We start from the raw sequence: 27,607 nt of genomic DNA on the forward strand, positions 1-27,607 counted from the left end.
TTTATGAATTGGTGTTCATCCAATGTCACTTTATATACATGCAAAATACCACATTGCTGGAAAGTAATTCCTAAATTAACAACTGGTTTTAATTCAGACATGTAATATCATCATCTCCCTTGGGTAAACTTTCTCATGTTTATTTCTCTGCCTTTAGAGACTCCACATTGCATGTAACATCTCACTCCCCAGTTTCCATAATGATGTGGTTGGAGGTCTGTTGCTTCTTTCTTCTACAAAATAAATCTGACAGGCCTCGAACATCATGTTAAACCTACTGTTATCTAGCCTAATGTTATATTTTGAAAAGAGGCTCATATGACTGGTTGTTTTATAGACGCATAACAGAATTCAGTGTCATAAAAGGTGATGAGCCTGCTTTGTTTGTTTTTTAAGAAATAATTTTAAATTGTCTTTAAAAAGAATTCTAGCAGAATAATAATATTGGGAAAAGAGTAAATTTGAAAAAAATGAAGCAAGGTTTGAAATTAGCAATAGAATATATGTGTGTGTGTTCAAGATAAAGGAAAATATTAACATACAAATAAATATACTAGTAATTTTTTCATTGTAATATTTTTAGATTCGACATGAACCATTAAAACCATACAACAAAATACTCAAGCTAGAGTGATACTTATTCTGAACCACTTTCTACTCTAAACTTCCACTGTACCCTCTTTTTTCCTCCTTAAATCCCAAGGTAATATGAAAAGATGAAGGACATGTAACTAAATTACAACTTCAGGCAATGAAAACTCACATCAACAATTCTGATTTTCTAGTTGGTATTTTATGAAATTGAATTTCCATTAACACTAAGGTCATTTAGCATTTGGTTGAATTGTTTGATTATTTTCTATGTTTTTTAGCACAATATTAGGCACTTAGAGGCAATGTGATTAGAAGTCATTTCCCTTGTTTTGGATGAACTTACAATCTCAAACCCAAAATTCTTTTAAGAAGAAATAAGTCAGCTACTTTCATGAATATGACTTGATAGATATACAAAAGCCAGTGTTGGTGAGTGTAAATACCAATATGGCACAGAAATTTTCATGGTGATTTTTATTTCATTGAATGGTAAAAAGTTCATTCTATAGTTAAAAGACTCCTTCTTTCATATATTGACACTATTACATAAAGTGTCATTTTGATACCTCTTATTGTACTGTTAGCAATGCAACTTACATGAGAAAGTATATATGCCAAGTATGTTTCATCTACATCAATAGACTTTTCTCTTGTGAATTCTATGTTTTAAACTACCAAATTTGAAATATAGTTTTGTTTTTCTTGTTGTTCTTCAATGCATATAAAGTTGTTTGTAACAGGAACACAATTAAATATAAATAATGATAAAGAATCAGAGCTAAAAAATAAAAATATAAGTAGAAAGCAAGTGCACATAGATAAAAACACAATATGCAGACTTAAAGACTAAAGAATTGTTATTAAAGCTTCAAATTTGTCTTTGAGTTTCCTAGCAGCCAAAGTAACAAGGGAGACTAGAAGTAAAACAATTCAAATTTGATATTTTTATATGAGGAAATGCTTGAGTCTATTTTTTCATAATTTTTTCAATTATGAAACTCTACATCAAACATAGGAACAAATATTTCAATTTGATGTTAATCAAGAATAAAATTCCATTTTCCATATACCATCAGTTTCAATATGACTTAAAATCTGATTTTTATTCCACAAATAAGCACTTTGGAAATATGATTTGGGGGGTAAAATAGCTTGAAACACTTGAACTTATTTTTTTCTCAAGTAAAATTCTGTGGTATTGGATGTAGTGTACAGTACTCACAATTTCAGGCACAAGGTGTCGCTCTTTACTTGGAGGAAATAGTTCATTCAAGGGTTGGTCTGAGCAGCCAGGAACTCCGCATTTAAAGACTCCATCATGCCGGATGCTACCGTTAAAGGATCCTTTGAAACTTCTCAAAAATTCAGTAAGATTTTTAACCCGAAACTGGAGCCTATGGTACTGTAAATGTAAAGAATCTTATTTGGGAAGTCAATGTATGCAATGTTCGCGTCTGAAAGAAGGGGATTGGACACTGGGCGACTGCTGCTGTCGCTTCTGCTTCTCGCAGCCTGGGAGGCGGGCAGCGGCCAGGTCTACTACTCCATTCCCGAGGAGGCAAAACACGGCACCTTCGTGGGCCGCATAGCGCAGGACCTGGGGCTGGAGCTGGCGGAGCTGGTGCCGCGTCTGTTCCGGGTGGCATCCAAAGGCCGCGGGGACCTTCTAGAGGTAAATCTGCAGAATGGCATTTTGTTTGTGAATTCTCGGATCGACCGGGAGGAGCTGTGCGGGCGGAGCGAGGAGTGCAGCATCCACCTGGAGGTGATCGTGGATAGGCCGCTGCAGGTGTTTCATGTGGAGGTGGAAGTAAAGGATATTAACGATAATCCACCGGTGTTCTCTCTCAGAGAACAAAAGCTGCTGATTTCTGAATCTAAGCAACCTGACTCTCATTTTCCTCTAGAGGGAGCTTCTGATGCGGATATAGGAGAGAATGCTCAATTGACCTACAGACTAAGTCAAAACGAGCACTTTTCTTTAGAATTACCAACAAATAGTAAGCAGACTAAAAGGCTGTCACTTACATTAAAGAAGTCTCTGGACAGAGAGAAAACTCCGGAACTTAATTTACTATTAACGGCTGCAGACGGCGGGAAACCGGAGCTCAGTGGCACTGTTCATCTCTTCGTCCGCGTCTTGGACATTAACGACAATGATCCGGAATTTGAACAATCAGAATACAAGGTGAGATTGATGGAAAATGCAGCTAAAGAAACTCTTGTGATAAAGTTAAACGCCACAGATCAAGATGAAGGAGTCAACGGGGAGGTGACATACTCCTTGATGTCGATTAAGCCCAATGGAAAAGGTTTATTTACACTGCATGAAAATAGTGGAGAAGTAAGAGTCAATGGAACTTTAGACTATGAAGAAAACAAGTTTTATGAAATTGACGTACAGGCTACAGATAAGGGGAATCCCCCAATGGCAGGTCACTGTACAGTCTGGGTCGAAATCTTAGATGCCAATGATAACGCCCCTGAAGTCACTGTGACGTCCCTGTCTCTTCCAGTGCGGGAGGACACTCAGCCAAGCACAGTCATTGCGCTGATCAGTGTATCTGATCGCGACTCTGGTGCCAACGGACAGGTGATCTGTTCTCTAACGCCCAGCGTCCCCTTCAAGATCGTGTCCACGTTCAAGAACTATTACTCACTAGTGCTGGACAGCGCCCTGGACCGCGAGAGCGTGTCTGTCTATAAATTGGTGGTTACAGCGCGGGACGGGGGCTCGCCTTCGCTGTCGGCCACAGCCAGCGTGTCCGTGGAGGTGTCCGATGTGAACGACAACGCGCCCGCGTTCGCGCAGCCCGAGTACACGGTGTTCGTGAAGGAGAACAATCCGCCCGGCTGCCACATCTTCACGGTGTCGGCGCGGGACGCGGACGCGCAGGAGAACGCGCTGGTGTCCTACTCGCTGGTGGAGCGGCGGGTGGGCGAGCGAGCGCTGTCGAGCTACGTGTCGGTGCACGCGGAGAGCGGCAAGGTGTACGCGCTGCAGCCGCTGGACCACGAGGAGCTGGAGCTGCTGCAGTTCCAGGTGAGCGCGCGCGACGCGGGCGTGCCGCCTCTGGGCAGCAACGTGACGCTGCAGGTGTTCGTGCTGGACGAGAACGACAACGCGCCCGCGCTGCTGCTGCCCGGGCCGGGCGGCGGGGTGGGCGCGCTGAGCCAGCGGGTGGCTCGGTCGGTGGGCGCGGGCCACGTGGTGGCGAAGGTGCGCGCGGTGGACGCGGACTCGGGCTACAACGCGTGGCTGTCGTACGAGCTGCAGCCGGCGGCGGGTGGCGCGCGCAGCCCGTTCCGCGTGGGGCTGTACACGGGCGAGATCAGCACGACGCGCGCCCTGGACGAGGCGGACGCGCCGCGCCAGCGCCTGCTGGTGCTGGTGAAGGACCACGGCGAGCCGGCGCTGACGGCCACGGCCACCGTGCTGCTGTCGCTGGAGGACAGCGGCCAGGCGCCCAAGGCCTCTTCGCGGGCGTCGACGGGCGCCGCTGGCGCGGAGGCCGCTCTGGTGGATGTGAACGTGTACCTGATCATCGCCATCTGCGCGGTGTCCAGCCTGTTGGTGCTCACGCTGCTGCTGTACACGGCGCTGCGGTGCTCGGCGCCGCCCAGCGAGGGCGCGTGCGGGCCCGGGAAGCCCACGCTGGTGTGCTCCAGCGCGGTGGGGAGCTGGTCTTACTCGCAGCAGAGGCGGCAGAGGGTGTGCTCTGGGGAGGGGCCGCCCAAGGCAGATCTCATGGCCTTCAGCCCCAGCCTTCCTTGGGGTCTGGATAGAGAAGTCGGAGAGGAAAGGCAGGAGGCAGGATCAAATCACCCTGGGCAGGTGAGTTCTATAGATTCCCACCTTTTGAAGTCGATGTTAATTTTTTTAAATTTCAGTTCGTTTCACAGAAAATTTTAATGAATGCTCTATACTTTGAGTATCATTTTAAAGAACAATGTTTGTTAGTGAAATGCCAATGATACACATATACAATTTTAATCATATGAGGTATTAGGTTTTTTAGCCAATAAATATCCTATTTCTCCTAATGTTTTGTTAGAACATGTTTAAGAAAATGTAAGAATGACTTTCCTGTTATTTGATCTGTGTGAATTCATTTCAACTCTAATCCTCAGTAATGTAGATAATCACTGTGGATTATTTAAATTTTACTTATCCTCTTTGTTTTTTAACAGGCTTTTGTCTTGATATTTTCACATTATTAGATCACTGACTTTTCTCACTTCAGGCTTGTATCAAAATTTTGTCGCTCTCTTAATTTGTTCTGAAGGGGTTTTCCTTTCTTTTTCTATGGTTTTAAACATTTATTGTCCATTGAATAATCTTTAGTTTTTCCTCTACCAATAAGCTAAAACATGTTTCCATATTACTTGCAGTAAAAAAATGCAGCCTTTTGTTCTAGAATGCTTATTTCATTGAAATAATATAACTAAAAGTTCTGTTCATTTTTAATTTTGTTCCATGAAGTGGGGAGAGATTTATCTACTATGTACTGAAATAGAACTTCCAGGTTTATGCTTCCAAAGTAGCTAGGCAAATAAAATCATTCATATTCCTCAATCAAGTCATTGAAATTTGCTAAAGGCATGCATATAGGATTATAATATCTGCAATATATGCTAAGCTGGCATTATTTCTTATGTTTCTGGATTTATGTGGAAAGAAGTTAACTCTGTCAAAGTGAAGCATATTGACATTTATCAATTTCATTAATCTCACATTTTAAAATTAAACTATAGTTGATTTACGATGTCATGTTAATTTCTGCTGTACAGCAAAGTGATTCAAACATATATATATTATATATATATATATATATTTTTTCTTTTCCATTATGGTTTATCATAGGATACTGAATATAGTTCTCTGTAGGTCCTTGTTTTTTATGCATTCCATATATAATAGCTTACATCTGCTAACCTCAACCTCCCTCATCTAACATTTTAAATTTCCTGTCTTTAAATGCTTTATCGCTGGTGTTTGTAAAATTTTCTTTCCATGTGGTTTAACCACATCTGAAGATTCTAGCAAAGATCATTTACCTCTAGGTCATCCTTCTAATTCAGTGGTTCTTGCCTACATGTAGGATGGTGGAATCACTGACCTCTTTGAGAATCTGATGAGAGTCATATGTGGCCATTCTCCCCTTAAAAGTACACAGCATACCACTTGGCATAATATTCAAGGATCCCATGCTAAAGCTCATTCTTGGACCTCTGTTTATGAAACTTTGTATCTCAATATTAATTGTCTAAAAACATTCTTTATTCCAAATTAGGCAACAAGGTTAAAATATGAAATATTTCAGACTCAAAAGTGATTAAACAACCATATTATTTATGAAATATTGTAAATATAAATAAATGTGGATGTTAGGTAGGGCATACATGATAACCCATTTCCCAATGAAGTTCTTGGAATGACTGGACATAATTTAAATTTAATAAAATGAAATTGGAATGTTTTAAGTAAAGGTTAAAATTTTGCAAATCATTACTTTTACACAGTACATAAGTAATCAATGCACATTTTAGATAATTCCAAATTATGTGGATTAATTTCTATGGTACAAATTTAGCATCTTTTATACTTATTTTTAATTTCAGGATTACATTCTATGATGTAAAATTGTAATTTCATGCTATTTTGTAGTTTGATTGTTTAAGTATTAAGCTAAATTTAGATGTTCCTATCTGTTTAATAATTATGTCTAACAGTGTGTGAGGACTACATACACACTACAATAAGGTTGCTTACCAATTATGGTACATTGACTATTTTTGAAAATGGAAGATATAAAATGAAGAAACTTGATGGTGATAGACAATTTAAATAGTCCAATAGCATCAAAATTCAAATGTTTTTCATTAATTAAGAGCCAGTGTGGTAGTTGATTTAAGTTATTTTATACTTGTAGAACCATTCTTGGTTATTATTTTCTGGTTCTGTAAAGATTTAATTTCTCAGTTTCCTTTATTATATGTAAAAGGAATGGTGATAAATTATTGGTTTAAAGATTTTGTTAAATGAGCTTATAAATAATATATTTACTTGTTCACGACTAGCTGTGGGATCTTATCTGTGTTCTGTTTTCCCTTAAAGCTGGTCTTGAATTAATGAATAAAATTATGAAGTCTTTTGATTCTCCCTTGAATCATAGTCACCATTGTGATTTTCTGAAGAGAAGCATATTCTGTGTAACTACTAACTGGCCTGGAAGGAAAGATTTAGAGGGAAACTAAATGGTCATTATGAAGTTCATATTTTTTTGACTTTTGTCAATGAGATTGGGCTCCAAAACATTTCACGTGATCTTTTTCATATTAGTGCTCTACTGCCACTTCAGAATACTATGAAACTTGGAGGCTTTGACTCAACATTTTACATGAAAATCCTTTACTCCTGCTAGAGTAAAATATTCCAGAATCCATACCGAAGCTTCATTTTTCAACATATTATGTGAATGAGAGCAGTTGTATGAAAAGTAATCACATTTGAGCATCAAGGAACCAAAAACATCTTCCATATTTATGATGAATTATAATATTCACAAGATCTATGAATAAAATAATTTATATGAATGAAATATTTGTTTTTTTTTTCCTTTACTAGATGAGGGAATTCTTGGCTTTCTCCTAAAGTCTTAGAATGAAGTGCTTGTGAAGGATGAAAATCATTACAAATGTGAATTGTAAGCAATATAAGGGCAGAGGTGATGCATATTATTCTTTATTTTATTGGCCATGATAGCTAAGGAGTAGCTTCTGACATGCCACATTTCAATGATTATTTTATGATCGACTTTGAAGCAGAATATTTAAAAAACTGAAGTATAATAGAAGTATTTGTGCTTTGTTACAAATATCATGTATATTAAATAAATAGGCATTTACAAATGATCCATGAAAATATCCAAAAAGTCGAAATAGATTTAAAGTGAACCAAAAAGTGGCTAAACCAAAAAGGACCTCAAGATCTTTCTTGTACTTACATAATCAGTCACATGATGTCGCTGTACACTCAAAAGGTGAAAAGGGAAAACTTTTGTCTCCACGCCCAGATTCCAACTATCCACAGAATAATCGACTCCATACTGACAGGAATGCTGGGTAAAATTTACTAAATATATACTTACAGAAGGGGAGACTGGTCATAAATGTTGGCAAGCGAGCTATCTCTTAAAACTGACAGTCTCACCTCAGACATCTCTTTGTCTGCAATGGTGTTTTCCCGGCGAGGAGGCTTCGAAGCTCGGCGCCTGCTTCTCCCGCTTCTGCTCCTCGCAGCATGGGAGACGGGGAGCGGCCAGGTCCATTATTCGGTCGCTGAGGAAGCCAAACACGGCACCTTCGTGGGCCGCATCGCTCAGGACCTGGGGCTGGAGCTGGCGGAGCTGGTGCCGCGTCTGTTCCGGGTAGCGTCCAAAGGCCGCGGGGACCTTCTGGAGGTAAATCTGCAGAATGGCATTTTGTTTGTGAATTCTCGGATCGACCGGGAGGAGCTGTGCGGGCGGAGCGCGGAGTGCAGCATCCACCTGGAGGTGATCGTGGACCGGCCACTGCAGGTGTTCCATGTGGCGGTGGAGGTGAAGGACATTAACGACAACCCGCCGGTGTTCAGAGGAGAACAAAAGGTACTTATTTCTGAATCTGCTCCTCTGGACTCTCGTTTTCCTCTAGAGGGCGCTTCCGATGCGGATATCGGCCTAAACTCTCTTGTGACCTATAGGTTAAGTCTAAATGAGTATTTTACTCTTAAAGTGATAACGAAAACCGATAAAAGTATATTGCCTGAACTCATTCTTCGGAAGTCATTGGATAGAGAAGAAATGCCAGAACTTAATATATTGCTGACCGCTCTGGATGGCGGTAAACCCGAACTAACAGGATCTGTTCAGATTCAAATAACCATCCTGGATGTTAATGACAACGCTCCCGAGTTTGATAAGCCTGGCTATAAAGTAGTGCTGTTTGAAAATATCCCAAACAACACCAGAGTGATTCAACTAAACGCTTCTGATCTAGACGAAGGATCAAACAGAGAAATTGCCTATGGAATCAGAATGATTCTGCCAGTGAGTGAGAAATGTATGTTTTCAATAAATGCAGAAACAGGTGAAATTAGGATTTATGGGAAACTGGATTTTGAAGAGAATAATGAGTACGAAATTCAGGTTAACGCTATTGATAAAGGGATTCCTTCTATGGCAGGTCACTGCACGGTCCTGGTGGAAGTTCTGGACCTGAATGACAATACCCCCGAGGTAATGATCACTTCGCTGTCGCTCCCAGTGCGAGAGGACGCTCAGGTGGGCACCGTCATCGCCTTGATCAGCGTGTCCGACCGTGACTCCGGCGCCAACGGGCAGGTAACCTGCTCCCTGATGCCCTACAGCCCCTTCAAGCTGGTGTCCACCTTCAAGAATTACTATTCGCTGGTGCTGGACAGCGCCTTGGATCGCGAGAGTGTGGCGAACTATGAGGTGGTGGTGACCGCGAGGGACGGGGGCTCGCCTTCGCTGTCGGCCACAGCCAGCGTGTCCGTGGAGGTGTCCGATGTGAACGACAACGCGCCCGCGTTCGCGCAGCCCGAGTACACGGTGTTCGTGAAGGAGAACAATCCGCCCGGCTGCCACATCTTCACGGTGATGGCGCGGGACGCGGACGCGCAGGAGAACGCGCTGGTGTCCTACTCGCTGGTGGAGCGGCGGGTGGGCGAGCGAGCGCTGTCGAGCTACGTGTCGGTGCACGCGGAGAGCGGCAAGGTGTACGCGCTGCAGCCGCTGGACCACGAGGAGCTGGAGCTGCTGCAGTTCCAGGTGAGCGCGCGCGACGCGGGCGTGCCGCCTCTGGGCAGCAACGTGACGCTGCAGGTGTTCGTGCTGGACGAGAACGACAACGCGCCCGCGCTGCTGCTGCCCGGGCCGGGCGGCGGGGCGGGCGCGCTGAGCCAGCGGGTGGCTCGATCGGTGGGCGCGGGCCACGTGGTGGCGAAGGTGCGCGCGGTGGACGCGGACTCGGGCTACAACGCGTGGCTGTCGTACGAGCTGCAGCCGGCGGCGGGTGGCGCGCGCAGCCCGTTCCGCGTGGGGCTGTACACGGGCGAGATCAGCACGACGCGCGCCCTGGACGAGGCGGACGCGCCGCGCCAGCGCCTGCTGGTGCTGGTGAAGGACCACGGCGAGCCGGCGCTGACGGCCACGGCCACCGTGCTGCTGTCGCTGGAGGACAGCGGCCAGGCGCCCAAGGCCTCTTCGCGGGCGTCGACGGGCGCCGCTGGCGCGGAGGCCGCTCTGGTGGATGTGAACGTGTACCTGATCATCGCCATCTGCGCGGTGTCCAGCCTGTTGGTGCTCACGCTGCTGCTGTACACGGCGCTGCGGTGCTCGGCGCCGCCCAGCGAGGGCGCGTGCGGGCCCGGGAAGCCCACGCTGGTGTGCTCCAGCGCGGTGGGGAGCTGGTCTTACTCGCAGCAGAGGCGGCAGAGGGTGTGCTCTGGGGAGGGGCCGCCCAAGGCAGACCTCATGGCCTTCAGCCCCTGTCTTCCACCGTCAGGAGAAGATTGTTTAAGTCCTTCCAGTGAAGTAAGTCCTTGATATCATTTAAGTATATTAGTCATTTTGAACTTTTCGTGTATTAGCCCAACTTTTCAAGTAATAATAAATAATGAGATAAAGATGAAATGGAAGCCATGGATCACCACATTTAAAATTTTTCTCGTTCTGTAATTTTCATATTATCTATGAATGGTTAGCCCTGAAAGATATAAGTACGTTTGAGTAAAAACTGTCTAGGTTCTGATAACTCAAATTTATTTTTAATTTGTACTTAATTTCATGATTAAAGAAAATTTGCGGGGCTTCCCTGGTGGCGCAGCGGTTGGGAGTCTGCCTGCCGGTGCAGGGGGCGCGGGTTTGAGCCCTGGTCTGGGAGGATCCCGCATGCCGCGGAGCGGCTGGGCCCGTGAGCCGCGATTGCTGAGCCTGCGCGTCTGGAGCTTGTGCTCCGCAACAAGAGAGGCCGCGATAGTGAGAGGCCCGCGCACCGCGGTGAAGAGTGGCCCCCGCTTGCCGCAGCTGGAGAGGGCCCTCGCACAGAGACAAAGACCCAACGCAGCAAAAATAAATAAATAAATAAAATTAAGAAGTGTTGTAAGAAAGGTTTAATTAAAAAAAAAAAAAGAAAATTTGCAAGGTTAGTGCAGAGAGTTCCTAGATATCATTAACTGGATTCCTTTACTGCTCTCTATGTGCATAGGCTTGTAAAATAGCCTTGTTGACCACCAATCTAATTCCAGTACAATCTCCTTTTAAGTATTATAACAATAATAAAAATTATGTTATTAATGTTAAGATGAGTAATTTTATGTTATTCCCATTGAGTGCCTTCTTTCTTTCAACTGGGATTGGCTACAGTATTGTTCTTATTTACATAAAATATAATAACATTAAAATATTATAATATCCATCTAAAGCTGGATGCACCTTATAATTGATGGTTTACAATAATTTAGTTGGCTTTTTGTTCTTGGTAGCACACAAGTAATGGTGCATCTTTCAATTAATAACATTTCTTTGATTCCATAAAACATAAGAATACTTATTGGTCCACTATTATTTTCCAGGACCTGCTCTAAGATCTTTAATTGTATTATCTCATTTAATTATCATATCACTCCTATGGTGCAGGGAAAATATTTGTCATCGGAATTTTACTTTAAGAAGTCTGAAACTTAAGCCACATAGACTGTGCAAAGTGGCTCAAACTCAGTTTTGAAGGATCACCAACTCATTATGGCGTACTACTGCTCTGACACAATTATCAGGTGAATCTTCTAAAGTGCATTTTACATCTTGTAACTTTCTTCCACACAAAGCCTTTCCAGAGTGTCTTTTAGTGAGAGGGAAAGAAGCAAGTAAAGAGGGAGATACTGAAGATGAGACAGGCAGAGAAAGAATGAAGATGAAGATGAAAAATATGAAAGAGAATAGAATAGAGAAAAAAATAAGAGCATAGGGTTGGCCTTAAAAGTGGGGCGATTTTTCCTTAGTAGGGAATGAGTAATAGAGAATATAAAGAAAAATGTTGACATAAGAAGAGAGCCATTGAGTTCATATTTGATGACTTATATCTCTGGGTAAATCATCTGAGAACCACGTTGTGGGAATGAGGCTGGGAATTTGAGAAGAGAGAAGAAAATATGGAAGAATCTCTGTAGGCAGGAATTATGAATTCACTTGAGGGCTCAACTGAGGTAAAGGTGAGAGTAAACTTGTAGAGAATATAGTAATCCTGGTTAAGTGACTAACACACTGAGAAGCTCAATAGAAGGAATGGAGAAAACGGATAGTTCGGCTGTGTGTTGGAAGCTAAAGGAAATGTTAGAGGGGTGCTATAAGTGTGTGTGTCTTTAGGGTGTCTGGAAGGGCATGTTTTAAATGGTTGACTGTGTAGTCTAGGTTAGGTGGAGAGATAAATGAGACAGGTAGGACCTGATAGACAAGAACAATTAGAACCAAAAAACTATTCCCATTATGAGAGTAAAGGTATGTTAATAAAAGTAACGGAGCAATGAGGAGGATGAGGGTGAGAGAATACCAAATGCTCTACTCACATTTTCAGAGGGGAGCAAAGATTCAGAAATGAACCCAACTCGTATTTCCTGCAGAGTTGTGCACTAAACAGGCAAGAGAATTATTGGAGCTATGCTCTTTCTTTCCTAGCCCTATTTGGCCTGGATCTTGGTGACTTGGTAAAGATAGGTACAGTATTAGATAAAAGTAAGAGTCCCTTCCTTTCTTCCTTGCTAGAGATGTGTTAACATCTGTATCTACCTGTTGTTACTTGGAAAATCAGAGTCAGTTTAAATGATAGTAGGAGTTTCTCCAGTGATGGTGTAAGATAAGGAGAGAGAAGAGGGAAATTTAACCTATTGGTAGTAACTTCATTTCTAGCAAATACATAATATACTAGTTCTTGGCATGTTTTATACAAAGAGAATCCAGAACTTTAAAGTATTGTTATATCTAAATGGTCTACATTGTGTGTTTATGTACACACACACGCACATACAAACTCATACGCACATTGATGGACATTTGCTTCGAATACAAATATTTTATCCAAATTTCACAGTCATATTTGGGGGAATTTATAAATACTGTGTTTATTTAAAATCTTGTATATCAGTTACCAAATTTCCACATTCATCTGTTTTATTCTTATGTGATTCGTTATGTTTCCATTTTGAGTCAAGGGATTTGTGTGAATAGGTCTCAAAAATATTACAGGAAAAGGACATTCCCACCGAAATCTACAAAGCTGTGCAGAACTAGAGTCTGAGTTCTAAAAGCAAATGTAGACTATTACCTCTTTTTACAAATTCTGCACCACGTTTTACGCATGCAAAAATGTACTTGTGGAAAGATGGAACTCATCAACCAATTTCAACTAGCATCCAGTGCTGAGCAAAATACAGTGATTTACTGTTGCTTTAAAGAAAAACATTTAATCTTCCATTACGTATTTGCAATGAAAAATGTCACGAAATGCAAGGAAAAAAACCCCTACATCAACCGAAAATATGGACCGAGTCATTTTTACACTTACACATTCATGCGCATGGTGTCGCTCTTCACTGAGAACAATTCCTCGAAGAAAGCGCCTCCCCTCTTTCCTCCCCGCAGAAAATCTGGCAGATAGTGGAAAACCTCTAGTGAATTCTCCCGCAATAGAAGGCCGTAAAATTAGACCTTGAGAGGCATTTGAGGTAAGGTAGTCTATATACTTCAGATATCTCTGAAGGCTTTTGAGTGTACCATGCTGTTTTCCTGGAGAGGAGGCCCAGGAGCTCGGCTTTTGCTACTCTCGCTTCTGTTCCTTGTAGTCTGGGTGGCGGGGAGCGGCCAGGTCCACTACTCGGTTCCGGAGGAGGCCAAACACGGAACTTTCGTGGGCCGCATAACGCAGGACCTGGGGCTGGAGCTGGCGGAGCTGGTGCCGCGTCTCTTCCGGGTGGCATCCAAAGGCCGCGGGGACCTTCTGGAGGTAAATCTGCAGAATGGCATTTTGTTTGTGAATTCTCGGATCGACCGGGAGGAGCTGTGCGGGCGGAGCGCGGAGTGCAGCATCCACCTGGAGGTGATCGTGGATAGGCCGCTGCAGGTGTTCCATGTGGAGGTGGAAGTTACAGATATTAACGACAACCCGCCTGTGTTCCCTGAAAGTGAAAAAAGAATAATCATTGCTGAATCTAGACCTCCGGAAACTCGGTTCCCACTAGATGGCGCATCTGATGCAGATATTGGAGTAAACTCCGCCTTGACCTACCGAGTCTATCCCAACGATTATTTCACTTTGGACACACAAAACAACCGTGAACAAATGTCTTCGTTATCACTTGTGTTAAGGAAATCACTGGACAGAGAGGAAATTCAGGAACATAGTTTATTATTGACAGCTAGTGATGGAGGCAAACCCGAGCTGACCGGCACAGTTCAGCTGCTGATTACAATCCTGGATGTGAATGATAACGCCCCAGAATTTGATCACTTAATTTATAAAGTGAGAATGTTAGAGAATGCATTTAATGGAACATTAGTGATCAAACTAAATGCCACAGACCCTGATGATGGGACAAATGCAGACATAATCTACTCATTTAGAAGACCTGTATCGCCTGCAGTATTATATGCGTTTTCCATAAATCCCGGCAGCGGAGAAATTCGGACAAAAGGTAAATTGGATTTCGAAGAAAAGAAATCGTATGAAATATCCGTGGAAGCAATTGACAAGGGGAATATTCCAATGGCGGGTCATTGTACCATTTTGGTGGAAATAGTAGATATAAATGATAACGCCCCAGAAGTTACCGTCACTTCTTTGGCTCTTCCGATGCGAGAGGACGCTCAAGTGGGCACTGTCATCGCCTTGATCAGCGTGTCCGACCGTGACTCCGGCGCCAACGGGCAGGTAACCTGCTCCCTGATGCCCTACAGCCCCTTCAAGCTGGTGTCCACCTTCAAGAATTACTATTCACTAGTGCTTGACAGCGCCTTGGACCACGAGAGCGCGGCGAACTATGAGGTGGTGGTGACAGCGCGGGACGCGGGCTCGCCTTCCCTGTCGGCCACAGCCAGCGTGTCCGTGGAGGTGGCCGACGTGAACGACAACGCGCCCGCGTTCGCGCAGCCCGAGTACACGGTGTTGGTGAAGGAGAACAACCCGCCCGGCTGCCACATCTTCACGGTGTCGGCGCGGGACGCGGACGCGCAGGAGAACGCGCTGGTGTCCTACTCGCTGGTGGAGCGGCGGGTGGGCGAGCGAGCGCTGTCGAGCTACGTGTCGGTGCACGCGGAGAGCGGCAAGGTGTACGCGCTGCAGCCGCTGGACCACGAGGAGCTGGAGCTGCTGCAGTTCCAGGTGAGCGCGCGCGACGCGGGCGTGCCGCCTCTGGGCAGCAACGTGACGCTGCAGGTGTTCGTGCTGGACGAGAACGACAACGCGCCCGCGCTGCTGCTGCCCGGGCCGGGCGGCGGGGCGGGCGCGCTGAGCCAGCGGGTGGCTCGATCGGTGGGCGCGGGCCACGTGGTGGCGAAGGTGCGCGCGGTGGACGCGGACTCGGGCTACAACGCGTGGCTGTCGTACGAGCTGCAGCCGGCGGCGAGTGGCGCGCGCAGCCCGTTCCGCGTGGGGCTGTACACGGGCGAGATCAGCACGACGCGCGCCCTGGACGAGGCGGACGCGCCGCGCCAGCGCCTGCTGGTGCTGGTGAAGGACCACGGCGAGCCGGCGCTGACGGCCACGGCCACCGTGCTGCTGTCGCTGGAGGACAGCGGCCAGGCGCCCAAGGCCTCTTCGCGGGCGTCGACGGGCGCCGCTGGCGCGGAGGCCGCTCTGGTGGATGTGAACGTGTACCTGATCATCGCCATCTGCGCGGTGTCCAGCCTGTTGGTGCTCACGCTGCTGCTGTACACGGCGCTGCGGTGCTCGGCGCCGCCCAGCGAGGGCGCGTGCGGGCCCGGGAAGCCCACGCTGGTGTGCTCCAGCGCGGTGGGGAGCTGGTCTTACTCGCAGCAGAGGCGGCAGAGGGTGTGCTCTGGGGAGGGGCCGCCCAAGGCAGACCTCATGGCCTTCAGCCCCAGCCTTCCTCCTTGTCTGAGTTCTGCAGAGGTAACAGGTGAAATAGAACCAGATTCAGAACAGTTGAAAGAGGTGAGGTCGTATTTGAAATTTTCTGTTTTAGCCCTCCTCACAGTTTTCTATTAAGATTCTTCAATCTCAATTTTAAGATCGTTCTTTAATTCTGCTCATCATTATGGTATTTCATGAGTGTTACTGACATTATTAGTTTCATTATTCTTCATATTGAAATCTTACGTCAAAAGCCATAATATTGTTCATAATGTTAATAATTTGTTTTTGTTGTATTCTTAATAGTTTTAAAGTATTTATTACCTACATAAGCATTTTCAAGAAACTCCACATTGTGAGTAGTTGAGCATTTAGAAAACTTTTGCTTTAATGAGACTAACCATAATTAAACACTTTAAAATCTCTTTATTTTTAAAATTTATTCGTCTACCCACATACAGGTTTTGTTTTGAACAGTGCCATAACTTTTAACATAAAATCTTTTTAAAGGTGCATTTTTCTTTCTTTTTAAAAAATCTTTTTTTGTTTGCTCCCTCGTCATTTTCCTCTAGACACATCACTGTTCCCCTGTCTGATATCCAATATGAAGAACCTTATGATTTCCTTTAACATTTTTATGTTCAGTGAATTATTCACACACATGCATACACCTGGTGGGTTTTTTTGTTATTGTTTCTTTTGGATAATTTATTAGAATAGCTAATGCATTTTACATTTCTCAGTCACCAATACCTCGTGGAAATCCCTGCAAATCTGACACTTTTAATAGCTGTGTAGTACTCCACACTCTGGATGTATCATTTTTTAAAAATTAATTAATTTATCTTTAGTTTTGGCTGTGGAAGTCCCAAATAATTAGCTTTTATCTTCCATCTATACCACAAATATTTTCCTCCTATATATTGATTTGTTTAGGGTATATCTTGCCATATAAAAGTGTTTTAAAAATTTCTCTGTCTGTTTTTCTGTTATGGATTTTAAGGTCTCTAGGTTTAGTTAGGAAGATCTTCCTTGTAGATTGAACATTCATTAATTAAATTCATTTAACAAACATTTAGTTTTAAATTTAATTTAATTTAAAAAAATAAGTATAATTTACATATAATACTATATTAGTTTCAGATGTACAACCTAATGATTCAATATTTGTATATATTGTGAAATGATCACCACAATAAATCTACTTAACGTTCATCACTATACATAGTTACAAAAATTTTTTTCTTTTAATGAGAACTTTTAAGATCTATTCTTTAGCAACTTTCAAATATATAATACAGCATTATTAACTATAGTCACCTATAGTCATGCTTTACATTACATCACCAGGGCTTATTTATTTTATAACTGTCAGTTTGTCTCTTTTGACCACCTTCACCCATTTCACCCACCCTCCACCCCTTGCATCTGGCAACTACCAATTTGTTCTCTGTATCTATGAGTTTGTTTGTTAGATTCCACATAAGTTTGGTCATTATTTCTTAATGTAGGCATTTATTGCTATAAACCTCCTTCTTAGCACTGCTTTTGCTTCACCTCATAAGTTTTTTTTTTTTACCTCATAAGTTTTGATATGTTGTGTTTTCATTTTCACTTGTTTCAAGATATTTTTGAATTTCCCATTGATTTCATCTTTGACCCATTGGTTTCCAGGAGTGTGTTAATTTCTGCATATTAGACCATTGTGGTTGGAAAAGATACTTCATGTGATTTCAGTCTTTTAAAATTTGCTTACACTTGTTTTGAACCTAATATCTGATCCATCCTGGAGAATGTTCCATGTGTGCTTGAGAAGAATGTATATTCTGCTGCCCTTGGATGAAATGTTCTGTGTATATCCATTAGGTACATTGGATGTAAAGTATAGTTCAAGTTCAATGTTTCCTTATTGGTTTTCTTTCTGGATGATCTATCCATTGATGAAAGTGGATATTGTAATGTTGTCTATTAGTCCCTTCAGATCTGTTAGTATTTGTTTTATATATTTATGTACTCTGATGTTAGGTGCATATTTATTTACAATTGTTATATCCTTTTGATGAATTGACCACTTTATCACTATTAATGGCTTTCTTTGTCTCCTGTTACAGTTTTCTACTTAATCGACTTACAGTCGATTTTGTCTGATATAAGTATAGATACCTCTAGTCTCTCTTTTGGTTTCCATTTTCATGGAATGTCTTTTTTCCATATCTTCATTTTGAGAGTGAATGTCTTGGAGGCAACATGTAGCTGGTTTTTTCTTTTTCTTTTTCTTTTTTCTAAACCTATTCAGCCATTCTATGCCTTTTGATTGGACAATTTATTCCACTTACATTTAAAGTAATAATTGATAGGCAAGAACTTACTATTGCCATCTTGTTCATCGTTTTCTGGTTGTTTTGTATTTCCTTTGTTCTTTTCCTCCTCTCTTGCTGTCTTCTTTTGTGAACTGATGATTTTCCATTGGGGTATACTGTGATTCCCTTTTCTTTATCTTGTATGTACATATGTACTATATTTTTTTGTTTGTTTATTTTGTGGTTACCCTATGGCTTACTTGAAATGTCTTATAGCTATAACAGCCTATTTCAAGCTGATAACTTTTATCACATACAAAAACTCTACTCTTTTACTCTCCCCTTACTTTATTTTTATTTATTTTTTAAAATTTATTTTATTTATCCTTTTTTTTTTTTGGCTGCATTGGGTCTTTGTTGCTGCGCGCGGGCTTTCTCTAGTTGAGGCGAGCAGGGGCTACTCTTCATTGCAGTGCGCGGGCTTCTCACTGTGGTGGCTTCTCTTGTTGCAGAGCACAGGCTCTAGGCACGCAGGCTTCAGTAGTGTGGCACGCAGGCTCAGTAGTTGTGGCTCGTGGGCTCTAGAGCACAGGCTCAGTAGTTGTGGCGCATGGGCTTAGTTGCTCCGCGGCATGTGGGATCTTCCCGGACCAGGGCTCGAACCTGTGTCTCCTGAATCGACAGGAGGATTCTTAACCACTGCACCACCAGGGAAGCCCTCTTCCCTTACTTTATGTTTTTGTTGCCATAATTGACATTAAAAATAAATAAATTTATTTATTTATTTATTTTTGGCTGTGTTGGGTCTTCGTTGCTGCGCGCAGGCTTTCTCTAGTCGCAGCGAGTGGGGGCTACTCTTGGTTGTGGTGCATGGGCTTCTCATTGCGGTGGCTTCTCTTGTTGCGGAGCATGGGCTCTAGGTGCGTGGCCTTCAGTAGTTGTGGCACACGGGCTCAGTAGTAGTGGCTCACAGGATCTAGAGTGCAGGCTCAGTAGTTGTGGTGCACGGGCTTAGTTGATCCACGGCATGTGGGATCTCTCCGGACCAGAGCTCGAACCCGTGTCCCCTGCACTGGCAGGCGGATTCTTAACCACTGCCTCACCAAGGAAGTCCTCGACATCTTTTTATATTGCGTATCCATTAGCAAATTATGATAGCTATATCTATTTTTAACACTTCTGTATTTTAACCCTTACACTAGAGTTAAGTGGTTATCATGCCATCATATTACAGTATTAGATTATTCTGAATCTGACTATATACTTACCTTTACGAGTGTATTGTGTATTTTCATATGTTTTCATGTTACCAGTTAACATCCTTTCATTTCAGCTTGAAGAACTCCTTTCAGCATTTCTTGTAAGGCACATCTAATGGTGATGAACTCCCTCGGCTTTTGTTTGTTTGGGAAAGTCTTTTTTTTTTTAAATTTTATTTATTTATTTATTTATGGCTGTGTTGGGTCTTCGTTTCTGTGTGAGGGCTTTCTCTAGTTGCGGCAAGTGGGGGCCACTCTTCATCATGGTGTGTGGGCATCTCACTATCGTGGCCTCTCTTGTTGCGGGGCACAGTCTCTAGGCATGCAGGCTTCAGTAGTTGTGGCACGCGAGCTCTAGAGCGCAGGCTCAGTAGCTGTGGCACACGGGCTTAGTTGCTCCACAGCATGTGGGATCTTCCCGGACCAGGGCTTGAACCCGTGTCCCCTGCATTGGCAGGTGGATTCTTAACCACTGCACCACCAGGGAAGTCCTCACCTTCATTTCTGAAGGTCAACTTTGTAGAGAAAAGTGTTCACGGTTGGCATTTTTTTTCTTTCAGCTCTTTGAATATATCATCCCACTCTCTCCTGGTGTATAATGCTTCTGCTGAGAAATCTGCTGATAGCCTTATGGGGGTTGTCTTGTTTAATATAAACTTTTTTCTCTTGTTGCTTTAAAAATTCTCTTTTCATCTTTGATTTTATACGGTTTTATTATAATTTGTCTTGAAGAAGATGGTTTTGCATTGAAAATTTGGGGTGACCTATTGGCTTTATGAACTTGGATGTCCAAATCCCTCCCCAGGTTTGGAAAGTTCTCATCACTATTTATATAAGCTTTGTACCCTTTTCTCTCTCTCTTCTTCTGAAACTCCAATGATTATTTCTTTTAATGGTGTCCCTTAAGTCCCATAGTCTTTCTTCATTCCTTTTCACTATTTTTTCTTTTTGCATCTCTTGATCAGATACTTTAAAATGATCTCTCTTGCTCCTTCTACTGTCTTTCTGTCGCATTTCAATTTTCTGGTTCTATAGCAGCAAGCTGTTCTCCCTTGTTCTCAGTGGCCAGTAGGCATCTAAAGTATCTTGGTTCCCTGACAGTTCCAAGTCAGGTGAGAAAGAAACCAGTTCCTTGAGCAGCCCTCCAAATACCTGAAAGGCTGGATTCACACTCTTCTTTCTCCTTCCCAAGGGAACTAGCTGCCCCCTTGCTATTCTTTGTTCTTCATGGCTCTCAGGCAACCAAACTATGCCAGTTCCATCAGTTCTCTGAGTGAGGCAATATAAAAACTAGTCCCCCAGGCAGCCCTCCAAGAAGCTGAAACACTGGACACATGCTCTACTCTTCTCTTTCCCCTTGAAGGTGGAGTAGTGAACCAGGGTGTTTTTTCCTGGTGCTGAGCTGTGCCAACTTGGGGGAGGGGCTGATGTGAGTAAAGTAAAATTACTCTTATTTGTTTCAATACAGCTGTTTCAGCTTTATGCTCACTTAGGTACTCCCAACTTCTTAAGTTGATTATGGAATTTTTGCAAGGGTATTTTATTACATATATCATTACTAATTGGTATTTTTGTGGGAGAACTAGGGCTGGAACTTTCTATTCTGACATCTTGCTGGTGTCATTTGATCCATTTTGAGTTAATTTTTGTATATAATGTGATGTAGTGGTCCAACTTCGTTCCTTTGCAAGTGGATATTCAGTTGTCTTGGCATCACTTATTGAAAAAGAATTATTCTTTTCCCATTGAAGTGTTTGGGAACCATTGTTGAAAATGAACTGATGAATAAATGTGGGAATTTATTTCTGGATTCTCAATTATATTCCATTGATCTATATCCTTATCCCACTACCACATTCTCTTGATTATTGTAACTTTGTACCTAGTTTTTAAATCAACAATCATTAGTGCTCCAACTTTGTTCTTTTTTATCAGTATTGTTTTGGCTGTTCTGGGTGTTCTTGCATTTTCTTATGAATTTTAGGATCAGTTTGTCAGTTTCTGCAAAAAGCCAGCTTACTTTTGACAGGGAATTTGTTGACTCTGTAGATCACTTGGGGGAGTATTGCCATTTTAACAGTATGAAATTATACTATCTTCATGAGCGTGGGATTTTCCCCCCATTTATTTACATTTTCTTTAATTCCTTTCAACAATGTTTTATAGTCTTCAGAGTATGCATTTTATATTTCTTTTGTTAAATTTATTCCTTAATATTTTCATCTTTTAAAAAATTTTATTTATTTATTTATTTATTTGGGCTGCATTGGGTCTTTGTTTCTGCACACAGGCTTTCTCTAGTTGCAGTGAGCTGGGGCTGCTCTTTGTCGCGGTGCGCAGGCTTCTCATTGCGGTGGCTTCTCATGCTGTGGAGCATGGGCTCTAGGTGCGTGGGCTTCAGTAGTTGGGGCTCGCGGGCTCTAGAGCACAGGCTCAGTAGTTGTGGCGCATGGGCTTAGTTGCTCCGCGGCATGTGGGATCTTCCCGGACCAGGGCTCGAACCCGTGTCCCCTGCATTGGCAGGCGAATTCTTAGCCACCGCACCACCAGGGAAGCCCCCTTCAATGAATTTTAAACTGTATTTTTGAGTTATTTTCTCTGTGGTTTCTCTAGCGTTTACTATATACATTATAACTTAACAGTATCTCCAGATTTATATTAACTTAATTCTATTAAGACAAAAAGATATTACTCTTATATAGCTCTTTTTCTTACACCCTTTTTGCTTTATTACTATTATAGCTATTACATCTTATAGTGGGTTGAACTGTGGCCTCCAAAACGATATGTCCACTTCCTAACCCCTGGAACCTATGAAAGTGACCTATTAGGAAAAAAAGGACTTTGAAGATGTAATTAAGTTAAGGATCTTGAGATGAGTTCATCCTGGATTTTCCAGGTGGGCGCTAATTCCAATGAGAAGTTTTTTTAATAAGAGATAGAATAAGGGAAGACACAGACACAGAGGGAAGGCCATGTGAAGATAGAAGCAGATATTGGAGCAATGCAAATAGCCACCAAAAGCTGTATGAGGCAAGGAATGGAATCTCCACTAGAGCCTCCAGAAGGGGTACAGCCCCTCAAACACCTTGCGTTTGGATTTCTCCCCTCCAGAACTGTGAGAAAAACTGTCTTAAGCCACCCAATGTGTGGTAATTTTTTTGCAGCAGCTGCAGGAAACCAATATACGTCTCTATATATTACAAACCCAAAAGTACATTGTTATAATTATTACATTATATAATTTTGTATCTTTTAAAGATGCTGAGAGAAAAAAGGAAAGCAATTATATATTTATAGTGTTTCTTATTTGCCATTTCTGGTTCTGTTCATTTGTTGATGTGGATCAGAATTACCATCTGTTGTCATTTCCTTATCTAATACAGCTGTTCTTCTATCCACCTCCTTTGTACTGTAATTGGCAAAGTTGTTTCATTTCTATATATTATAGGCCCAGCAATACATTTATACATATTGTTACCTACAATTGCTTTTTTAAAAAATTTTTATTTACTTATTTATTTATTTATGGCTGTGTTGGGTCTTCGTTTCTGTGCGAGGGCTTTCTCTAGTTGTGGCAAGCGGGGGCCACTCTTCATCGCGGTGCGCGGGCCTCTCACTATCGCAGCCTCTCCTGTTGCGGAGCGCAGGCTCAGTAGTTGTGGCGCACGGGCCCAGCCGCTCCGCGGCATGTGGGATCTTCCCAGACCAGGGCTCGAACCCGTGTCCCCTGCATTGGCAGGCAGACTCTCAACCACTGCGCCACCAGGGAAGCCCCTTAGGTTCACTCTTGAAACAATGGTGCATCTGCTCACTATCACATTCAGTCCTGCTTTCTCTCCTATTTTGCCCTGACAAATGGGTTTACAGGAAAACGCTGCCTGATTTAGCTTATGTACCTAGATGTTTTTGTTCCAAACAAGGGACCTTTGGTTTTACATCTCAGTGTGAAGCAGTACTCTGGAAAACTCCAATCTATCAGCTTTTCCCAAGGTCTCCAGTGGCAGGAATCCTATCTCAGCATTTTCTCAATCTTCATGGCACTTGGTAACTTCTCTTCATATATACTATGGTTGAAGTTCAAATGTTTTAAAGAGTTTCATCAAAGATATAACTTTATTAAATTAAAATATTTTCATTTATCCATAATTGATAGAAATCCCACTTTTTGTCTAGTTATTGAAGGTATGTAGGAAAGGTATGTTTTTTATTTTTAAGCTAATCATCTCATTGAGCTCTTTTTTAGTTCTAATTATTTTTTCTTTAATTCTCTGGGATTTTATGAGTAGAAAATTATATTACCTATAAATTTATCATCCAACAGTATATTTTATACTCCTTTCTAACACACACACACACATACACACACACACACACACACTTCCTTATCTTGTGTTGTCCAGAATATCCAAGTCAGTATTGAATAATAACTATGACATGAAGTGTGCTGTTATGCTCCTGATTTTTCATGGGAATAATTCTAGTGTTTTTACTGTTTAAAATGAAGGTGGCCATTTTTTTTTTGTGACAGCTGTCAAATTTTTATCAACTTTCTTTTAAATATATATCACAATAATGATCTGGAAATACTTTGTTTTGAAACTTAATATAATGTGGGATTTGTGTAGAGTCCTTTTTGGAGAACGTTGATAGTGTCTTTCTCAGATCTTTATTTTAGGTTAGGCGCTCCTAATAAACTGATGTCAGGTAGGATGGTTGGTAGTGGTTGCAAGCCTTCCTTTTCAGCCACACTTGATGAAAATTTTTTCTGCAGCTCAGAGGAAGATCTGGTGTGACTGCTTACCAAATATGTAGGAATATGAAATTTGATATAGGTAAAATATGTGATTGAATCAGATTGGCTAGCTCTTAACACAATGACATTCAGCAAATTTGAGTTAAAAAATTAAGTATAAAAGTCTAGGACTTTTTGATCTGTGGCTTAATAACATCTAGAAAAAAACAGATGTGAATTTTAGTTTTTAATCCATCATAAAAAAGTTATGTGATGCAGCTGTTAAAGAACCGGAAGCAATTTTAGACTCTATTACTTGATATGTAGTATTTAGAATGAAAGGGCTAGATCTCCTCTTCTTGGATATGATTTGACCAATCTGGAGTATGACTTTAAGATCTGAGGGGTACACTTTGAAGAAGAAATAGAATAAGATTTTAGAAAGAGGTAATTTTAGAAAAATTGGTACATAGTTATAAAAAGTAGTAAGTAAACGTAGCATAGAGTTAACTAGTGTGAAGATTCATGAAAAAGGGTCTATGACATTTTAAATGATATTATATTATGGAGAAAAACTTGGTAGTATAAACTTGAGAAAGAAATTCTATAGTAGTGTGCTACTGGTAAGGTGTTCAAGTAAAAAAAGAAACAATGAATGACGTAGGCCAGGCCGCTATGTATCGAGATACATAGCCACTTAATTTACATGCCCAAAGCTTAGCTGGATATTTAAGAAACAAAATTGAGTGATACAGATCTCTACCCTCAAACAACTCCCACCCTGTTAGGCTTGATTTGAACCCTACATGAAGCTATTTTACAGGATGAAAATGTGCTTAACGTGATTGTCATGTCCAGTCTTTTAATTTAGTTCCCATAAGTACATAACATACTCTCAGGGAATAATCTTAAGCACTAAGAAAATCTTATTTAAAATACAGTATCCTTTTGCTGACAAACTCTTTGGTGGGTATTCAGATTATTCTCCCATTTGGCTTCAATATTTCTAATATGAACTTATGCATTATGGCTAGAAATCTCTTGAATTTACAGATTACGGCCAAGTTTGGTGGAAGAGCTTTATAATAACAGTCTTTGCAATAGAGCCCAAGCAGAAATCAGAACGTTTTTGCACAGAGTCCACTTAAACTTGTACTTGCTCCTAATTAAAAGCTTGAAAATACTTGAATTAGGAGACACTATGGAAAATGCCATAAACTGGCAAAATGAAATATTAGAAAGGAAAGGTTCTGCTAAAGAGAAGTTTTGTTAATTCATGATTGTATTCACCTAGTAATCTTACACAAAAGAAAAAAGTCTTGAGACTTTCTCATCTTTGGGATATCCACATATCCCAAGTATCTCCTAAATGTTGCTTTCCCACAGATCCCAGTTTATATGAGCAAATATTGCTTTCCCACAAACTCCAGTTTATGTCAGTAAATACCACTTTCCCACAAATCCCAGTTATGCCTAAAGATAGGGAGGCAGATGGTGGGACAAATTCTACTAGGAGAGTGCTATCCACTTATTCCTGAGACTAATTAAATCTTTTTAAAATAAACATCAGTGGCAGTTTAAACAGAAACAGGAGAAAAGGGAAGCCAAAAGTCTGAGAAGTGTGTGAATGGGGGAGAGTTTTTGTCAGGATTTTCCATGCTGATTCTCAGTATGTGTTTTCCTTTCTCCCCACTTCCTAATCCACACCCACACATCCCATTGATCTCAGAGTGGCAGAAGTGAGTGATGGTGTGAAGCGAGACCTTAATTCCTTGCCCAGGAATTGAACGTGGGTAGCCTGGATGAAAACCAGGAATCCTAGCTGCCACACCCCCTGGCTCTTGCTCCCAGTGAAAAATGCATTTCTCACAGAGGCAAAACTGTAAAAACAGGTACAAAGTTTATTATTAGAGACACAGCACAACAACAAGTGGGAGATCACACAGAGAAACAGTTTGTTTAGTTAAGATAGAAGCAAGGCAGAGATGCACACCCGGAGAGCAAGGGTGTGGGCGCCCTCCTTAATGAGGAGGAGCACAGTAAAGGGGTGGTTAAGTCATCTATACAGGGCAGGTCTTCTGGGTCTTTGTTTACCTTTGGCCAATTATCTGGTTTCTTTTTCCACACCTGCCCTGCCTTAGGACCCTCCCCAACATGCGTGTGCAACAGCCCAGAGGCTATGGGATGGCCTTAGCATCACATATTATGGGGTGGTGCCCCCTCCCTTTTGACCCCCAAGGAGCCTTCCTAAGCATGTGCTATATTTCCCTTGCCCCCAGGATGGGAAATGTATGAACTCTTGATCTTTTAACAGGGTTTAGTCCCGCTCGGTCCCTGCCATAAAAATGTCCAATGTCCAGTTATTTACCCTATTTCTGTTGCTGGTTTTTACATCAAGGTGCAGATCTCAAAATATAGACCGGAGTCCAGTCATAAATATGTAGTTCTGGAGCCCGTTTGTCTCTTGTATGTAATGTAAACAGGGGGCTGGTAATGAATGTCCGGCCTGGAGCCCATCTTCTTCTAACCCCAGGAAGTGTGAGCAGGAGGCTAGTTGTAAATGTCTAGCCTGGAGCCCATCTATCTCCTGCCTCACTATCCTCCTAAACCCGGGATAATTAGAAGATTGATTGCAGGTGTAAAATTCACGGGCCTTCCAAAAGTTGAGTACATCTCTCCAGGTGCATTTCATCTGCTGCTAATGGAAAAGGGAAAAGTATAACCTTTTACCCCAAAGCAGTTAGCTTGGTTAGCAGCATTAAATTAAAATGAGAAAATGCAAATCCTAATAATCTCTCACACTGAAGTAGAAAATCAGTTTTGGTTCTGAAATTTGGTGAGGAATAAATTCAATTTTTATTAGTTATTTCACATCCTAATGAGGATTCCCCAATGATGGCTATGCTTATGACTCTACGGAACAACATTTCAACGGGCTGACAGGTTTCTCGCTTTAATTTTATTCAAGACTTGGCGTCAATGATTTTTTTGGTTCCTAATTCGGAAAGACAAACTAGTCAGGGACATTTACTAGATACTTACATTGCCTTATGTGGCAGCCTGCCCTGCTTCCTTGGAAGAAATAAGGAATGGGTTTGTGATGGTCAGAGGAGACTGGTTCTTAGTGGCACACTGAAGTTACCAATCCCAGTTTTAGTCTTAAAACCAGAAAACTGGAGCTGCCTATCTACTCCTGCCCCCACCTCCATTTTAATTGACAATTTAAAAAATTATTAGAGAAATATTCAAACATACACTAAAGTTGAGAGAATTGTGTAATTAACCCCATGTATCCTGTACTCAGCTTCAATAATTATCAATACTTTTAGGCAGTTTTCTGACCAGGAAATATAATGCCCTGAAAGCTTCAATTCTTTATCTCTATTTGGCTTTTGTCTTTCAAATTTTGGTTCCTGGGGCTTTGGACACTGCAATTGTATTAAAAGAAGGATTTGAGTGAGGAATTTAGTGTTTAATGTCTATGTCTTTCTCAGCTCTCCTCCCTCTTTGGAGAAGCCACTGGTTATAGGGTGCTAGGCGGAATCTGGCAGTATTTATTGCGGCCAAGAGCT

General features: G+C 42.0%; 1 protein-coding gene across 6 annotated transcripts in view; it reads left to right on the forward strand.

The window, feature by feature from the left end:
- Window positions 1-27,607, forward strand: part of LOC118893338 (protocadherin alpha-C2) — a 159,698-nt gene that overhangs the window by 51,348 nt on the left and 80,743 nt on the right. Inside the window, exon 1 of one of the 6 annotated variants that reach the window (XM_036848778.1) lies at window positions 7,830-10,193. The exons of 4 other annotated variants lie outside the window; for them this stretch is intronic. In XM_036848778.1, coding sequence (XP_036704673.1) covers window positions 7,830-10,193 — 2,364 coding nt within the window. Of the gene's footprint in view, window positions 1-7,829; window positions 10,194-13,309; window positions 15,823-27,607 lie in introns of those variants that run through there. One more of the 6 variants, XM_036848775.1, reaches the window with a different exon arrangement.

This window comes from Balaenoptera musculus, chromosome 3 (genome assembly GCF_009873245.2).
Source record: "Balaenoptera musculus isolate JJ_BM4_2016_0621 chromosome 3, mBalMus1.pri.v3, whole genome shotgun sequence".
Lineage (NCBI taxonomy): Eukaryota > Metazoa > Chordata > Mammalia > Artiodactyla > Balaenopteridae > Balaenoptera > Balaenoptera musculus.